Source organism: Scyliorhinus torazame, chromosome 14, assembly GCF_047496885.1.
Source record: "Scyliorhinus torazame isolate Kashiwa2021f chromosome 14, sScyTor2.1, whole genome shotgun sequence".
Taxonomy (NCBI): domain Eukaryota; kingdom Metazoa; phylum Chordata; class Chondrichthyes; order Carcharhiniformes; family Scyliorhinidae; genus Scyliorhinus; species Scyliorhinus torazame.
This window is the reverse complement of record NC_092720.1, coordinates 79,657,458-79,674,050: the sequence shown is the minus strand read 5'-3', so window position 1 is coordinate 79,674,050 and position 16,593 is coordinate 79,657,458. Positions and strand designations below refer to the sequence as shown.

General features: G+C 45.4%; 1 protein-coding gene across 1 annotated transcript in view; it reads left to right on the top strand.

Moving 5' to 3' along the window:
* Positions 1-5,343: 5,343 nt before the first annotated feature.
* slc33a1 (solute carrier family 33 member 1) overlaps positions 5,344-16,593 on the top strand; it is a 50,640-nt gene continuing 39,390 nt past the window's right edge. Inside the window, exons 1-2 of the mRNA XM_072474405.1 lie at positions 5,344-5,481; positions 13,013-13,817. Coding sequence (XP_072330506.1) covers positions 13,067-13,817 — 751 coding nt within the window. The 5' untranslated portion in view covers positions 5,344-5,481; positions 13,013-13,066. The remainder of the gene's footprint in view (positions 5,482-13,012; positions 13,818-16,593) is intronic.

Sequence of the window (16,593 nt, the reverse complement as noted above, 5' to 3'; positions counted from 1 at the left end):
ACAAAATAAATATATTATTTGCTTTATCCCAGTTCGTAAGGTCCATGGCCACAATGTCGTTAAAATCCCTGGCCAAAGGTAGGGTTACTATCGGTTGTGCTGGTGTCTTTCTGTACTTCCTACAAACTTCACAGCAGTCACTAACCTGTTCTATCAGTTTAGTATAGTCGTCATCCCTTACCCCTGCATCCTTTAATACATTTTTCAGCCTCCGAGGAGACAGATGTGCAAATTGCCTATGCAGTTTTAATACCACAAGCTTTTTATCAGCTAGTCACATTTCCCACTGCCATTAACACATCCTTAACCACTCTACTTGAAATATTATTTGTCAGTAATGGAATACAATAGTGTCCCGACTGTGTAAATTGTAAGTCCACCGTCTTTCCAAAAACTGTTGCCTTATCCTGTTCCATATCCAGTTTCATGTGTGCTTTCTTCATCAACGGTCTGCTCAGAGCAAAGGTATCTCACTTGACACAACATCCGTGCTAATGAAATGATTCATTCCGGCAATATTGCAAATGATCACCACTCTTTTCAGCAACTTCAGAGTATTATCATCCCCAAACCTGAAACTTGTGGAACTTTCAAATTCCTTAACCGTGTTACGATTTTCAGCATTCAAAGAGTCCAGGTAACATTTTAACCAGTCAATTCCACACACAGTAGATGTGCAGCCACTGTCCAATACAGCACAGTTGAGGGATTCTGCAACCAACACCCTCATTACCAGCGTAAAACTGCTTGTCAGTAGGACAATGCCTTCTTTCTGTTCACTATCTTTTTCCTCTTCTGACTCTTCCGTGTCATGTGTTGCTTCAAACACTCTATCATAACGTTTTGGACAGTTGAAAGCATAATGGTATTGAGAGTCACATCGAAAACATTGATGTATCATGCCCCGTGCATTTCTGGGGTTCATCTTCCTGTTGTAGGTTCTAACTGGGTTTCTGTCTTCATAATTTCCTTGTCTCGGTCTCCTTCTATAGTCTTGAGCCCTGTTCGTAACCATACGATTTCGCCATCTTGTCAGCAGTGTATCTTCCATATTCTGCCTTATTGCAGGCTGACCTATTTGGGTCATCAGAGCCATCAGAATCAAATGTTTCCCCAGAAACTTTTGTAAAGCTTTTGTCATCTGTTCGAATAAGGTATCCTTATCAGTAAACTGAACTCCTGTCAAAACCAGGAGCCTATCCATGTTGCTCACTCTAGCACAGTCAAGTAATTTAAAGGCCAACACAGACTGTGGAAATTCCAGGTTGTGTTTCTGCAGCCTTTTATATAGTCTGCCAAATTCCATTATATAGTCTTCCATGGAGATATCCTCCATTTTCTGGAACTTATCAAAATCCGACCATGCTTCATACGCACTTAACAAGTCATCTTTCTTATAAATCTTATCCATAGAATGTAATAAAGTCTCCAGACCTTTTTCTGAGTCTAACTCTTCCAATTCCAGCTCAGAAAGCACTTTGTTTCGGATTTTACTGTCATAAGGTAGAGAAAGAGCCAATGCCATTCCTTGTTTTCTCTTTCCCAAAGCAGTTACCTTAGTCCACATAACTACTGACTTCTCCAATGGTCGTACCATTCCCTTTCAGAAAATAAGGGAGGATAGTCATATATAGCCATCTTTATCCTCGGTTCAGCCATATATCCCTTTTTTTTTTTTCTTTTCTCACTCACTCCTTGGTTTGATCTGGAAAAGTTGTATCTTTCAACCCTTCACATTTACACAGCAACCATTCTCTGCTCCCAATTGTTAGACATTTTAGTTGCTGTGATATGAAGAGTCTAAAGTTCCGTTCCTTTTTCAGAAACACACATTTATTTCATTCCAACAGCCTTTGCTCTAGCTATACATCACCTGACAGAGACCACCTGAAGCTCCTTTACAGATCAGTGTCAATTAATGGATACTTAACATAAGTGAGACATCTAATTGCAATGTCTCTTAACCCATTACTTAACAATCCCCTCCGTGGGTCCTACCTGCCTCACTATGGGGTGCGGGCTCTGGGTTGGCAGTAACAGTGAGTCTGGTCCATGGGATGGAGGATGATGACAACCCAAGGCCCCTAGCGCCCACTCTGCTGTCAGCCCAGCCCAGGTCATCCCTCACAACCTTCTGATAGAGCACCGAGGCAGGTTAAAAGGTTGTGAAAAGTGTTTATTGTGAAACAGTGGTCTGTGCTGCAGCCTCTATCGCTATACAGCACACATGTCAAATTATCTACCTTTCTGGCTTTATGCGATGTATCCCCAAGTGGTACATCAAGAGTGGAGGTGGCTTGCTGCGGTTCCAGCTAATTATCTGGGTCAGGGTTCCTACCTCCACCTACCGCAGCATGTGTGTGATATGCACCAGATAGTGCCCCAAGAGCCTCTTCGTTAAAGTGGCCAACACAAAACACGACGCATTATTGGATCACGGGTTGGGGTCGTGAGTGGTTGTGTAAGCAGGGGTGGTGTGTGGGGTGGTGGAAGGGAGGTGTGAGAGGGTGGAGGTTGTGGAGGGGCTGTGGGAAGGGTTTGGGGGTGGTGTCGGGGTGGGGGGGGCGGGGTAGGGTGGTGACACACGTGCCATGGACAACTGCAATTTAGCGGGGTCTCACTTGCTTGCCTGATGCCGACCTCCGCCTCACCGACTGCCCTTTCTCCAGGCCTACCAACTAGGTCCAGGAATGACTGCCCCCCCTCCACCCTCCAGTCTTTTCCCTCCCCTGGCGGTTGTAGATCGGCTTATCCTGGGAGGAGACAGAAAGCGCACAGTGTTAGGCAGTCGGGCGCATGCAGCACAGGGGGTGGGTAGCTGATGGCTTCCGTGGCCAGGGCACCCCTCCATGGCAATGGTATGGATGCTGGCATGTGGTGCAGGATGGGGGTGCATGCACACTGCAGGCGGTTGGGGTCCGGTCGTCCTCTGGGTGGGGGGCAGGGTTGTGGTGTGTGGGATGGGGTTTGGTGCCATGGGCACCGTGCTGGCAAACCATCCTGGCCACCCTGAGGCGGTTGTGCAGTTTTTTTTGCGGCACTGCTGTCCGGTCCTGGCAGTGGGGCCCACAGCATCTGCAGCCAGGCCTGGTGAATGGCAGTGGGTGGGAACCTCCTTCCCACCCTGGGGTACAGAGTGGCCTTCCTCTCCTCCACGGCGTCCAGCATGGTCTCCAGCTCCGCATCCTCAAACCTGGGTGCCGCTCTCTGTGCTGTCATGGTGTGTGTGGGGAGCGGAGTGCTAATATGCACCTTGTCAGCCCCTCCAATATCAATCCTGGCCCTGACGAATCTGACACCGTTTTTCATTGGAATCGGTTGTGTTCCACGTGGCGCCGGTGCTAGCCCATTAACAGTTTATGAATTACTCCGGGAGCAGTGCCATACTTGCTGGCGTAGAAGTCCACCAATTCAGTTTTGGCTTGACACTTTGTTTCAGAAATGGAGAATCGTGCCCATAATCTGTACACCTTAACCTAAGTTACTTTAATAACATTACTGCAACAGGCATAATATATAAAAAATACATCACATTAGCAAGAGGACCTGAAATCAATTTACACATCGACCTAGATTTATCAGCCAATTGAAGTTTTAAAAGTACATTGCATGTTGGTAAGCATACCTTTTTCCATTTAGAAACAATTTTCTTTGAAAATTTACTGTCCAATCTCTGCACTTGTCTTGATTGGTTAAAAGCTCTTTGCAACCAAAGTGAATATAAGTTACACAGGATAAAGCCAGAGAGCATAAATCAGTTGCAAACGTTTTCACCTGTACCAGCAGGCTGTGGGTGGAGTCCCCCTGCCGTCAGAAGAATGTCAGTGAGGGCCCAGGAGTGAGGTCCCCCTGTCTTCAGCAGGTTGCTGGAGAGGTGAGATGCCCCTGTCTTCAGCAGGTTTGGAGTGAGGTGAGATGCCCCTGTCATAGAACCAGAGAATTCCTACAGTGCAGAAGGCCTTTCAGCTCATCGGGTCCGCATCGACCCTTTGAAAGAGCACCCCAGCCAGGCCCACTCCCCTGCCCTATCCCCATTACCCCAACTAACCTGCATATCTTTGGACTGTCTTCAGCAAGTTGGGCAGGGAGGAGCAACAGGTTTTGAGTGGGGCAGGGTGTCCCTGCCTCCAGCATAGTCATAACATCATAAAGTTTTTACAGCATGGAGAGAGGCCCTTAGTCCTATCGTGTCTGTGCCAGACATCAAGCACCTATCTTCTCTAATCCCATTTTCTAGCACTTGGTCCGTAGCCTTGTATATACTATGGCATTTCAAGTGTTCATCTAAATCTTAAATGTTCTGAGGGTTCCTGCCCCTACCACCCTTTCAGGTAGTGAGTTCCAGATTCCAACCACTCTCAACATCCTGCATCTTACCTTAAATATATGCTCCCCTGCTAAGGGGAAAAGTTCCTTCCTATCCACCCTATCTATACCCCTCATAATCTTATACGTCTCAATCAGATCTCCCATCAGCCTTCCCTGCTCCAAGGAAAACAATCCAGCATATCCAGTCTCTCTTGATAGCTGAAACGCTCCAGTCCAGGCAACATCCCGGCGAACCCCCTCTCGAGTGCAATCACTTCTTTCTTATAGTGTAGCACCTAGAACTGCACACAGTACCCCAGCAGTGGCCTAAGCAGCATTTCTCCATCATAATCTCTCTGCTCTTATATTCTATGCCTTAACTAATAAAAGCAAGTATACCATACACCACTTTATCTGCCTGCCCTCAGGTCTCTCTGATCCTCTGTTCTTACTGGGGTCCTACCATTCTTTTTATATTCCCTTGCCTTATTAGTCCTTCCAAAATGCAGTATCTCACACTTTCAAGGTTAAATTCTATTTGCCACTGTTTTGCACATCTAACCAGCCTCCAGCAGGTTAGATGAGGTGAGGAGATTGAGGTGCTGCTGCCTCCAGCAAGTTAGATGAGGAGAGGAGATTGAGATGCTGCTGCCTCCAGCAGGTTAGATGAGGAGAGGAGATTGAGATGCTGCTGCCTCCAGCAGGTTAGATGAGGAGAGGAGATTGAGGCGCTGCTGCCTCCAGCAGTTTAGATGAGGTGAGGAGATTGAAGTGCTGCTGCCTCCAGCAGGTTAGATGAGGAGAGGAGATTGAGGCGCTGCTGCCTCCAGCAGTTTAGATGAGGAGAGGAGATTGAGGTGCTGCTGCCTCCAGCAGTTTAGATGAGGAGATTGAGGCGCTGCTGCCTCCAGCAGTTTAGATGAGGTGAGGAGATTGAAGTGCTGCTGCCTCCAGCAGGTTAGATGAGGAGAGGAGATTGAGGTGCTGCTGCCTCCAGCAGGTTAGATGAGGAGATTGAAGCGCTGCTGCCCCCAGCAGGTTAGATGAGGAGAGGAGATTAGGCACTGGGAATGTAAACCCATCCGAAGCAGACACGTCACTGGTCGGCCAAGGGAGGGAGGAGCCAGCAGCTGCGATCAGAAAACCGGCGTCAAGGACGAGCAGCGGCGGCAGGTGAGCGGCGGGGAGTGTGTTTGGAGATGCCGGTTAGCCGGGGCCTTGGAGTGATTGATGGTCGAGTGCTCGGCCTAGTCTGGCGGGGTGGAGATGCAGGGCCGCGGCCGCCGTGCGAGCGGTTTCTGCCGACTGAGGAACATTCTTTGGTGCTCAGGCCTGGCTTTGGCCTTACACCCGCCGGGGGGGGGGCTAACGGTCAAGTCCACTCCTTGTATGAAACGGGAAGATATCCCCGGCAGTTAAACCGCCGCCGGAGGCAGGCTCTTTCTCGGGAGGCAGCTCAGGCTGCGCTGCTTTATTCCATCAAAAAGTGAAGCCTGGACATTGAATCGAGTATCTATCGCCAGGAAGGATAATATAGGGCAGCACGGTAGCCTTGTGGATAGCGCAATTGCTTCACAGCTCCAGGGTCCCAGGTTCGATTCCCGGCTTGGGTCACTGTCTGTGCGGAGTCTGCACATCCTCCCCGTGTCTGAGTGGGTTTCCTCCGGGTGCTCCGGTTTCCTCCCACAGTCCAAAGATGTGTAGGTTAGGTGGATTGGCCATGCTAAATTGCCCTTAGTGTCCAAAATTGCCCTTAGTGTTGGTTGAGTGGGGTTACTGGGTTATGGGGATAGGGTGGTGTGGGCTTGGGTAGGGTGCTCTTTCCAAGAGCCGGTGCAGACTCGATGGGCTGAATGGCCTCCTTCTGCACTGTAAATTCTATGAAATTATTTACGTTATTTTAAACCTTTGCGGTTGTACATTAAGAAATTGTTTAACCTTGCATCAGGAAAGGGTTACAGACATGGTCAGGGAGTGGCCTGTTATATGGTATTTCCCTTAGTCACTGCACTTCTGTAACTCATTGTTAAAACCCACTTGCTGCAAAGTGGCCATGAATAACAGCTCTGTAACTTAATCCTTGATTTTAGACGTTTAAATGTTCGAATCACATGGGTTAGAGAGTCTGACCCTTGAGACCCTTGAGTTGCATTGAGTTTACCTCTGTTAACGATCATGAGAGGAGTGGGAAGGCCTCCCCAAACAGATTTTTTGTAGGGATTACATTTGTCAATTCAGCCTGTATTTAACGGTTTTATTTGCTGTGATTATAAAGAACCAGTAGGACAGATTTTCTAGAGTTGAACAAAGTAAGGGGCTAATTTTATTCGACTAAAATCATCCAGGTAAAAATATTGAAAGTACATCCTGACTTCCTCAAACACGCACATGCACTCAGATTACACATGCAAATACATTGGATGCACTCAGTTTACACATGCAAATACATTGGATTGGTTTACTGTCACGTGTTCCAACTGATCATTCCGTACATGAAAAGAAAATACACAATAAGGCAAACATAAATTACACAATATTACAGAGTGGAAGAGGAAACGTTTGGCAAATTAGTTTTTAAAAAAATATATAAACCAAGTTTCAGGTTTGTAGTTTGGCTGGTTTGGCTGCAGAAACCAAGGGCCTTGCTTTCAGCACTGAAGCAGTTTAAAGTTGTGGCTGGAGGGCTCCTGCTTGGGAGTAGAAATTTCAGGGTTTTAACACCCGGTTGCAGGGGCAACGGAGGCTGAAAAAGCTGTAAGAAGGCACAGGGAGGAGAAATGTCCAAGCTTGGGGGAAAAAAACAGCTGTGAAAAAGGGGGTTAATGAAAGTCTGCCGGTGAGTGGAAAGGTCAGCGCAGGAACTGTAAGGAAAGCAGACACTGGAGCACCAGGGGAGGCCGTGTCGCTCACAGCAGAAGAAATGACCAAAGTGATGGTCGTGGAACTTGAAAAACAGTTCACAAAGCACATGGAAGCGATGAAGGAGATGGGGGCGGTATTGAAGTGCTGGTGGAGGAGGCGATTGCCCCGGTGAGGGCGGCGGTATCAAGCGCAGCGGCGGAGGTGCGGGAGCAAGGTGAGACACTGAAGGACGTGGAAGAGGTATTATCGCAGCACAGTGATCAACTCACCTTGATGGGGAAGGAGTTGCGGAAGGTGACACAGACCAACAAGGGTCTGTGAGCCAAAATGGAAGACCTGGAAAACAGATCCAGGCGGCAGAATTTGAGGATCGTGGGTCTGCCCGAAGGGGTGGCAGGCCCGAGGCCGACGGAGTATTTTGCCACGATGTTGGTGGAGCTATTGGGGGAGGGGGACAATCCCTCTCGATACGAACTAGATCGGGCTCATCGGTCGTGGAGGCCTATACCAAAGGTGAGTGAGCCAAGAGTAATAACTCTGTTTCCGTAGGTACAGCGTGAAGGAGAAGGTCCTGTGCTGGGCAAAGCAGAAGCGTGTGGTGCAGTGGGCTGGAGCTGGTATATGCATATGCCAGGACTTTACGGTGGAGCTGGCGAGGAGGCAGGCTGCCTTCAGCCGGGTGAAGAAGCCACTGGACATTAGCACGGTGCAGTGCGGCATAGTATATCCAGGTAAATTGAGGGTGACCTACATATCCAAGGACTTTTATTTTGGGGCGGCGGCAGAAGGACTGTGGCAGAATTGGGAAATGGGACTGAGAGCGGGTCGTGTACCGATGTCGCCTCATGTAACTTTATTTTTTTCACTGCGTGTTGGTGTATGTACTAAATGAGTCGACGCTGTATATTTGGACAAGGGAAGAGTTGGGACTTTCATTTGCAATGATGGTTCTTTGAGGCTTGGGTGTGTATGCTGGGGTTGTGTGCTGAAGGGGATTTCTTGGTTTTCCTGGGACCGGGCAAGGGGGAAGGAGACCCGGGCGGGGGCCTCCACGCTGGCCGGTTTAAGCCAGCCAGTGAAGGGAGTGAGATGGGGGGAGGGGCTGGGGCCATCGGAGCCTGGTAGAACAGGTTTCGGTGAGTCTAGCCGGGGTGAAACGTTGGGGGAAGGAACTGAGGTTGGGGGGAGGCGTTTACAAGAGGAAGTGGAGGGGAGGAGTCTGGGGGGGAGGTGTCAACAATTTGTGGGTGCCATTCACAGTACTCTTTTGGGGATTGGATGGCATTGAGTATTGGGGGGGGGGGGTTGGACTATGTGTCAATGGTGACCAGGGGCGATTCCTGATTCCTTTTTCTCTTTTCCTCGGGTGATTTAGTTTCATTTCATGCTTATATGGCCAGGTGGGCTGTTATTTGGGTGGTGGTTGGAGGATGGGATTGTTGTTGTTAGTAGGGGGATTGACATTGTATTCATTACCGTTTACTGTTTGTTGGTGGGGGGTAAATTCTGAAGAAAATGTGAAAATGGAGAATAAAAATATTTTTCAAAAACAAAAAAAAGTTGTAGCTGGTATTTTCTTCTCTGGTGACACTGCAGTATGCTAGCTGGGACTCAACTGGTAAACTATAGGCATAACCTTCCTGGTTTTGCACTCTATAGCCAAGGAGCTACTTTAACCACCGTTACAACTTCCACTTTCAAAACCCTGTGTACATAACCCACACCCCACCCCTGTCTCTCTGCTTCTGGGCATCTTTTTAAAATTTTATTCCAAACAAAATACTTCACGCTTCTCTGCATTAACGTTTGTCTGCCGTGCATCTGCTGTTTCACCAGTCTGCCCATGGTCTCCTGAAATCTACTATTTTCTTCATATTTGTTATGTTTGAGTTTGTGTCCTCAAACCTTGGAATTATGCTCTCTGTATCTAAATTTGGATCATTAACACATCAAAAAGGGCAGTGTTCCCAACAGTGACCCCTGAGGAACATGATTGCACACTTCCTTACAATCCGAAAAAGAATTCACTGGACTTCGGTGGCATTATGTAGGGGCAAGACATGCACAAGGTGGCTCCCGCTTGGGTACCATTCTTTTAGCCCTTTCTGCCCAGAAGGGTATTTTTGTTTAAAACCCCACCTTTTTAACGGATGTGCCTACACAGCAGAAATATCCAGGAAGACCAGGGGAAAGCCTGAAAGCAGAAGTCCCATCTACTGAACTGGAGGCTTCTCTGGGCTCATCGGTGGAGAAAATGGCGTAGGTGGCTTCTGTGACTCTATTAACGGCCAAGATGCTTAATGGCACCTTGGCGGCGGAATTTGAGAAGCAATGATGGGTGGGGGGAGGGGGAGGTCCTCCACAAGGCTATGGAAGATGCCCTGGTTCCCATTCGGTTGGCGTTGGAGAAGACCAATAAAATGGTAAAAGCACTTGGCGCAGTGATACAAGGCATAGCAGTGTCTTTTTCGAGGCAGAGCGGCCAGATTGTCGCTCTGGAGACGGGGATGTCTCGGATGGCTGATGAAAATAAACGCTGAAGGCCAAAGTGAAAGATTTGGTGAATTGTTCAAGGAGGCAAAATGTCTGTATTGTGGAGGTGCCATACAAGATGGAAAGCCCAACTCCCACAGAGTATTTTGTGAAGATGGTGGGGGAGGGTGATCTCTCATCCCTTCCTGAGCTGGATTGGGCCCACCGGACACTCCGATAGCACCCCCATCCCAATAAACCACCGAGAATAATAATTGCCAAGTTTTACAGCTTTCAAGAAAAAAAGCGGGTTCTGAGATAGGCATCGCGACTACAAATGGAAATGGGAAGGCCACACCATCAGGCTGTAACAGGATGTGGAAGCGTAGCTGGCAAAGAAGCGGGTGTTGAAGGCCAAAGCCAGCTTGTATAAAAGTGGAGTCTGATTTGGGGTGGTGTACCTGCGCCACTAAGAGTGACCTTTTGAGGGGAAAGACTACTTTTTGATGTGCCCGGAGGAGGTGGATTCTTCAATAAAATGCTTCGGCTGGGTGTAGGTTATGAGTTTATGGAGGACTTTGAGGCTTTTTTGAGAGTGGGCATGTGGATATGGGGAGTTGTTGGGGTTCCTTGTTCATGTTTGCATTTCTTTGTTCTTGTTTGGGTTGAATATTTCGCAAGTTGGACTTGGGTGAGGGATTTATTATTTGCTCTATTTGTTATAACTGTTGTGAAAATATATAGCTGCCTGTTGGAGTATTATATTTTAAGGGTTTTTTGTACTTTGTGTCCTTTTTCTGTTAGCATTTTTCTTCACTCTGCGGGAGCCGCCCTGCTAGCCGAATAGCTAGCTAACGGGGGGGGGAGCGAATGACTGCAGCTCATTATTTTTGTTTTGGATAATGTTCTGTTTGGGGTTAGGTTTATTAGTAGGTTTTAGTGTTTTTTGTTTGCCTTACTGTTTCTCGTGTGTGTGTGGTATTTGAGAAGGGTGGTGGGGGACAGGGGTAGCTTGCTGATTGCGGCTGCAGATTTTTCTTTGTTTAGTCTTGCTAGTAGGTTTGGTGGCCGTCTTGGGTGGGCCTAGTTGTTCTTTCTATGCAACTGTTAGATAATCCCTCTTGGTGGAAATGGGTGACCCTGGATCGGAGAGGGGGGATGGGGGTGGGAGGCCCCCAATCCATTTGGTACCTGGAATGTCAGGGGTTGAATGGACCAAGGTCAAGTTTGAATGCTGATTTGACCAGTGAAAAGGTCAAGTTTGAATGCTGATTTGGTGTTTCTGCATGAGACTCATTTGTGGGCCAGAGACCAGACAAGGTTGCGGAAGGGGTAATGAGACCGGTTTTTCATTTGGGCTTTGATGGTAGGGCCTATGACGCGTCAATTCTAATCAACAAAAGGGTACATTTTCTGATGCTAAGATCTTGGCTGACCCCAGTGGTAGACATGTTATTGTTTGTGAGTCTTTGGCAGCCACTTCGGTGGTCCTGGTTAATATCTACGCCTCCATCCCTGATTTCAATTCGCAGCAGCTAATCTTAGAGGGTGCTTTAAACTTTTTTGGATCCCAGGATGGATCAATCCATATCCAAATCCCTAACTCTTATCAGGGGTGAGTAAGGCATTTTTTGATTTGATAGAGCAGATGGGATGGGACAGATCCTGGCATTTTTGCACCCCGTGATAAATATTTTTCTTTTTTCTCCGATGTCTACCAGGTATACTCGCGTATTGACTTTTTGTGGTAGATGGATGTGTCCTCCCTTCGGTGGAGAAGGCAGGTTTCTTGGCGTAATTTCAGACCATGCCCCACATTTAAAAAATAAAATAAAATAATGCATGGATTGTGGGCCTCGTTGACTGGGTCAGCATTTATTGCCCATCCTTGAGGGCATTTCAGAGTCAACCACATTGCTGTGGGTCGATCTTGAGTCACATGTAGGACAGACCAGGTAAGGACAACAAGATTGTGCAGATAAGGGACTCTCGTGGCAGTCTGGTTTCCGTTCCACTCGGTCATGGTGGTTTTTGAAACATTTTACCAGGATCTCCATAGGTCGGAGTCCCTGCCTGAGAGTTTTTTGAAGGGGTAACCAAGAAGGTAGACGAGGGCAGTGCGGTCGACGTTGTGTACATGGATTTTAGCAAGGCCTTTGACAAGGTACCACATGGTAGGTTGTTGCAAAAGCTTAAATCTCACGGAGTCCAGGGCAAGGTAGCCAATTGGATACAAAACTGTCTTCGTGACCGAAGCCAAAGAAAGGGTGGCTGTTGAGGGTTGTTTTTAAAACTGGAGGCCTGTGACCAGCGGTGTGCCTCAGGGATAGGTGCTGGGTCCATTGCTATTTGTGATATATATAAATGATTTGGATGGGAATGTAGGAGGCATGGTTTGTAAGTTTGCAGATCACACCAAGATTGGTGGCATAACAGACAGTGAAGAAATTATATAAGATTGCAATAGGATCTTGACCAATTGGGCCATGGGTCGATGGAGTTTAATTTGGATAAATGTGAGATGATGCATTTTGGTAGATCAAATCAGGGCAGGACCTATTCAGTTAATGGTAGGGAGTTGGGGAGAGTTGCAGAACAAAGAGATCTAGGAATACAGATTCATAGCTGCTTGAAGGTGGAGTTGCAGGTGGACAGGGTGGTGAAGAAGGCATTCAACATGCTAGGTTTTATTGGTCAGAATACTTAGTACAGGAGTTGGGATGTCTTGTTGAAGTTGTACAAATAAATAACATTTATACAATTTCTTCTAACCATCAACAAAGAAATCATGATCAGATACTACTGCCCACACTTGTCTGTCTGAGCAAGTCCTGATAGACAACAATATGTGTGAATGAATTTAAATAAGTACCAGTGTTCTATAACTTTGTTCTCTTTACTCTTCTTGAAACATGGGTTCAAAAGCAGTTCCAATGGAAATGGGTTCAGTAGTGTTGATAGTTGATTCCTCCTGGTTATTGAGAATTCTAAGTAAAATAAGTTCTGAAAATTAGTGGTTTCCTGTGCATTTCAATTTCAAACAAATGGCCTGAAATTCAGCACTTACAGTTTCTGAATAGAGCTTTCATTCAGATAACATATGGTAATTAAAATGCTACACCGGTGCAGCTAAAGTGCTTTCCTATGGTTAGAAGTCTGTTAAGAGTCCTATCGAGAAAAACGGCAATTACGCTATATCCTGCACATCATTTTGCAAATTGTTAACTAAAATGGAAATTGCTATTTAACATGTGTAAATTATTTTTGATCTATATAAAGTGTTTCTAGAAGCACCTGCCTGCTCGTTACAGTAAAGTTTTTGTCTGAAAGTATTTAAAATGTAATTTTGTTTCACTATTTTTGGTTTCAGGTTCCCAATGTGACGTGTTGATTGAAGAACTGAGCCCTGGTCTTCAGATCTGACATGCCGTCATCAGACATACCCAAAGAACGTAGCAGACAACGTATTCAAAATCCCATTGAAGCTTGGCGCATGCAAAATGATGTATGGAACCACGAGACCAATTTGGAAATAGATGAAAGCAAAAACCTATTAGAAGACTATAACAATGGATTATCAGAATCTGAACATAAAATAGTCCTTAAAAATGATTTTAATAACAGTTTATTGCTGTTATTCCTCTACATATTGCAGGGGATTCCACTTGGTTTGGCTGGGAGTATCCCACTTATACTGCAAAGCAAAAATGTTAGTTATTCAGACCAAGCTATTTACAGCTTTGTGTTTTGGCCTTTCAGTCTAAAACTGCTGTGGGCACCCTTAGTGGATGCTGCATATTTTCCCAACTTCGGGCGGAGAAAATCTTGGTTGGTGCCAACTCAGTATTTCTTGGGGATTTTTATGCTTTGTCTATCATTTGAAGTGGATGCACTACTGAAAAGCGATGAACACACTAGCCCCAATATTGTTAAACTCACAGTTGTGTTTTTTATATTTGGGTTTCTGGCTGCTACCCAGGATATAGCAGTGGATGGCTGGGCATTAACTATGTTATCCAAAGAAAATGTAGGACTTGCTTCTACTTGTAATTCAGTTGGACAGACAGCAGGGTATTTTCTTGGTAATGTGCTCTTCTTGGCATTGGAATCAGCAGAGTTCTGCAACACTTATCTACGTTCTCAAGCTCAACCAACTGGAATCATCACTCTATCAGGTAAAGTACAAAAGATGTTATTTTAAAATTGTTCAGCTTTCATTCTTGAATTTCTTTGCAACAGACTTGAGCTAAAGGCAAAGAATGTTGCAATATTTCAGTTTAAAATGCATTGAAAACTATGTCCGGTTTTGTTTTTAACAAGTTTCATTTACAAAAAACAGATTTACCTGCAGTGCCAGTTTTGGTTTTAGGGGGCACTGTTAGTGGCCTTTACAGTTTTAAAATTCTTGTCCAATTTGATGCATCTCAATAACGCAGAATCTGTATGTGGTTTCAATGTAAAAACTTAGGGTGGCAGCAGTTATTACAGGATCACAATATGAGGACAAAAGGTTTGTTAGTGTTTTATTGATATGTATTTTGGAAGAGAAAAGTAGAGTGTAACTCTGCCTTGCTAAAGTTAGTATTCCTTTTGGCTGAATATTAATCAATTGTACGCATCTGTCAAGTCAGCTTTACAAAATTTCTTCTGTGCTTCTGCAAAGCTCCACATTTAAAATTCTGCTACTAACCAAGTTTCAGTCCATTTCCAATCCCACAGCCTATTTGAATGAATAGCCATCAAATCCTTCACCCCTCTACTTATTGAGTATTACATCCCCAGTTTATTTTATACTTTTCATTTGCTTCAGCTGTTAACCCATGAACACCAACTTCTCTCTCAATGTTTGTAGACTTTCTCCGTATTTCTAAGCTGACATGTCACATCTTCAGAGAATGTCGCTACTGGTCTGCTGACACTGACCAGGGATGAGAAAAAAATACCAGCTCTGTCATTCAGTAATAGCAGGAACTGATTGCAGAGTTTGGATTGGAGGAGGAACAAGGAGAGACAGAGCTGGTCCTCCAATCATAGATTCTGTCTCTCCCATGCTTGCTGTTCTAGTTCATCCAATCACAAATTCTCCCTGTCCCACTTTTGCTGCTCCTCCAGTTACATAAGCTTTGATTTGAGGAGCAGCCAAGGGAGGGAGAAAGAGAATCCATGATTGGAGGAGCTGGAAAAGTAAGCGAGGGAGAGAAATAATCTCTGATTGGACGGCAGCTGTGTCTCTCCTGCACTAGCTGCTCCTCCAATCGCAACTCCAGCTTCTCCTAGGAGTCTTTCAACTTGTCTTACTTAACCATTGATCGTGGTTTCTGAAGTGGGAACTTTGATGTCCTCTCTTTCCCCCCACCCCCAGCTCCTTGGGCACCTTGCCCCTGTTATGCATCACCACCTGGTACCAGCTCTCCAGCTCAATCTCGCAGTTGGTAACCATGGTGGAGTTCTTGTCTCAGATGTAGAGGGCCAGCAGGTACTTGTTCTTGGAGTGGGCTCTCTGGTTAATGTTGAAGCAAATTTCCAGGTGGACTAAGTGCTTGAGTGCCCTCCTTTGTGTCACCATTTCTTCTTCTTCTTGTAATATTCTAGCTGGTCCAGCCCTAGTTTGCTTTTTATTGAATAAAGTATCTATGACTTCAGTCATTATTCTCATTTAATGTTCCCATAATTAGATTTCAGCTTCCTCTCTGTTAATATTGGGAGGAAACTTGGTTTATGAGGGATACTAAGGTAGAGCTATAGGCATTATTCACACAAGGTATGTTTAAACTGTTTTTATGGTCTGATAATGCCTCCAGCCATAGAGGATCTGCATGTTGGGAGTTGGCAGCACCAGCACAATATAAAAGTGGCTTCAAAATCTGAATCCAGAAAAACATGCTTCACTTAGTTTCAAGTGAATTTTAAAAGCTTCTTTTATCAACATTCTCTGTGCCCTGTCCATTGCATTGCTGCTCACCGATTCCCTTTAATGTGTGGATTTGCTTCACAGAATAATTCTGGAGGAAAGTGTAGTCCTTAATTGCAAATACAGCATGCTCTTTTTGTTATTAAAAGAATCTCTTATTTCTGTGTATATGTTTGTGCACTTCTATGCTTGTTTGTTCAAGCAAGGTTGTTGTGACCTCTCCAGTCAATTTTTCATGATGTGGAGATGCCGGCGTTGGACTGGGGTGAGCACAGTAAGAAGTCTTACAACACCAGGTTAAAGTCCAACAGGTTTGTTTCGATGTCACTAGCTTTCGGAGCGCTGCTCCTTCAGATGATTAAATTCACCTGAAGAAGGAGCAGCGCTCCGAAAGCTAGTGACATCGAAACAAACCTGTTGGACTTTAACCTGGTGTTGTAAGACTTCTTACTGTCAATTTTTCATTAATGGAGGACTAGGATATAATTTTGCTTGGTCAACAATTTTTATTTAATGCATAATAATTACTAACATTATCTGGATTCATGGAGAATATGACTTTATTCAAAACCCTCTTTCAATTTGACTGGATACTGCATGGAGCAGGAGTCGATTGCATTTGTATCTTCACAGTAGCTGTCTTTTTCTCTCTGCCCCTCCCACTTTCGCAGTTTTTATATGTGCATTAAACTGTATAGTAAATGAGATTATGCTTGAATATAATATTTAGTTGCTGAAATCTCAGTGCAAGAGTAAAAGTTCAATCTCCAATGATCCTGAGCCTCTCGAATCAAAGAATATTGGTTTTATTGTGAGCTGTAACTGGCACTTTACAATTCCACCCATTTGAAGTGGCGCAGAGGTATTGGCATTTCACCATTTAAAAAGTGCTACAATTTTCCAACCCCTCGCACTGCAGTGACTTGACGCTTTGCACCATAACTTGTACATGATTTCTTGTCATGAATTTCACACCATTTTGTCGTCTGCCACTGTCATCGCAGCATGGACAGTGATTGCCTCCTATTCTGGACAGTCTC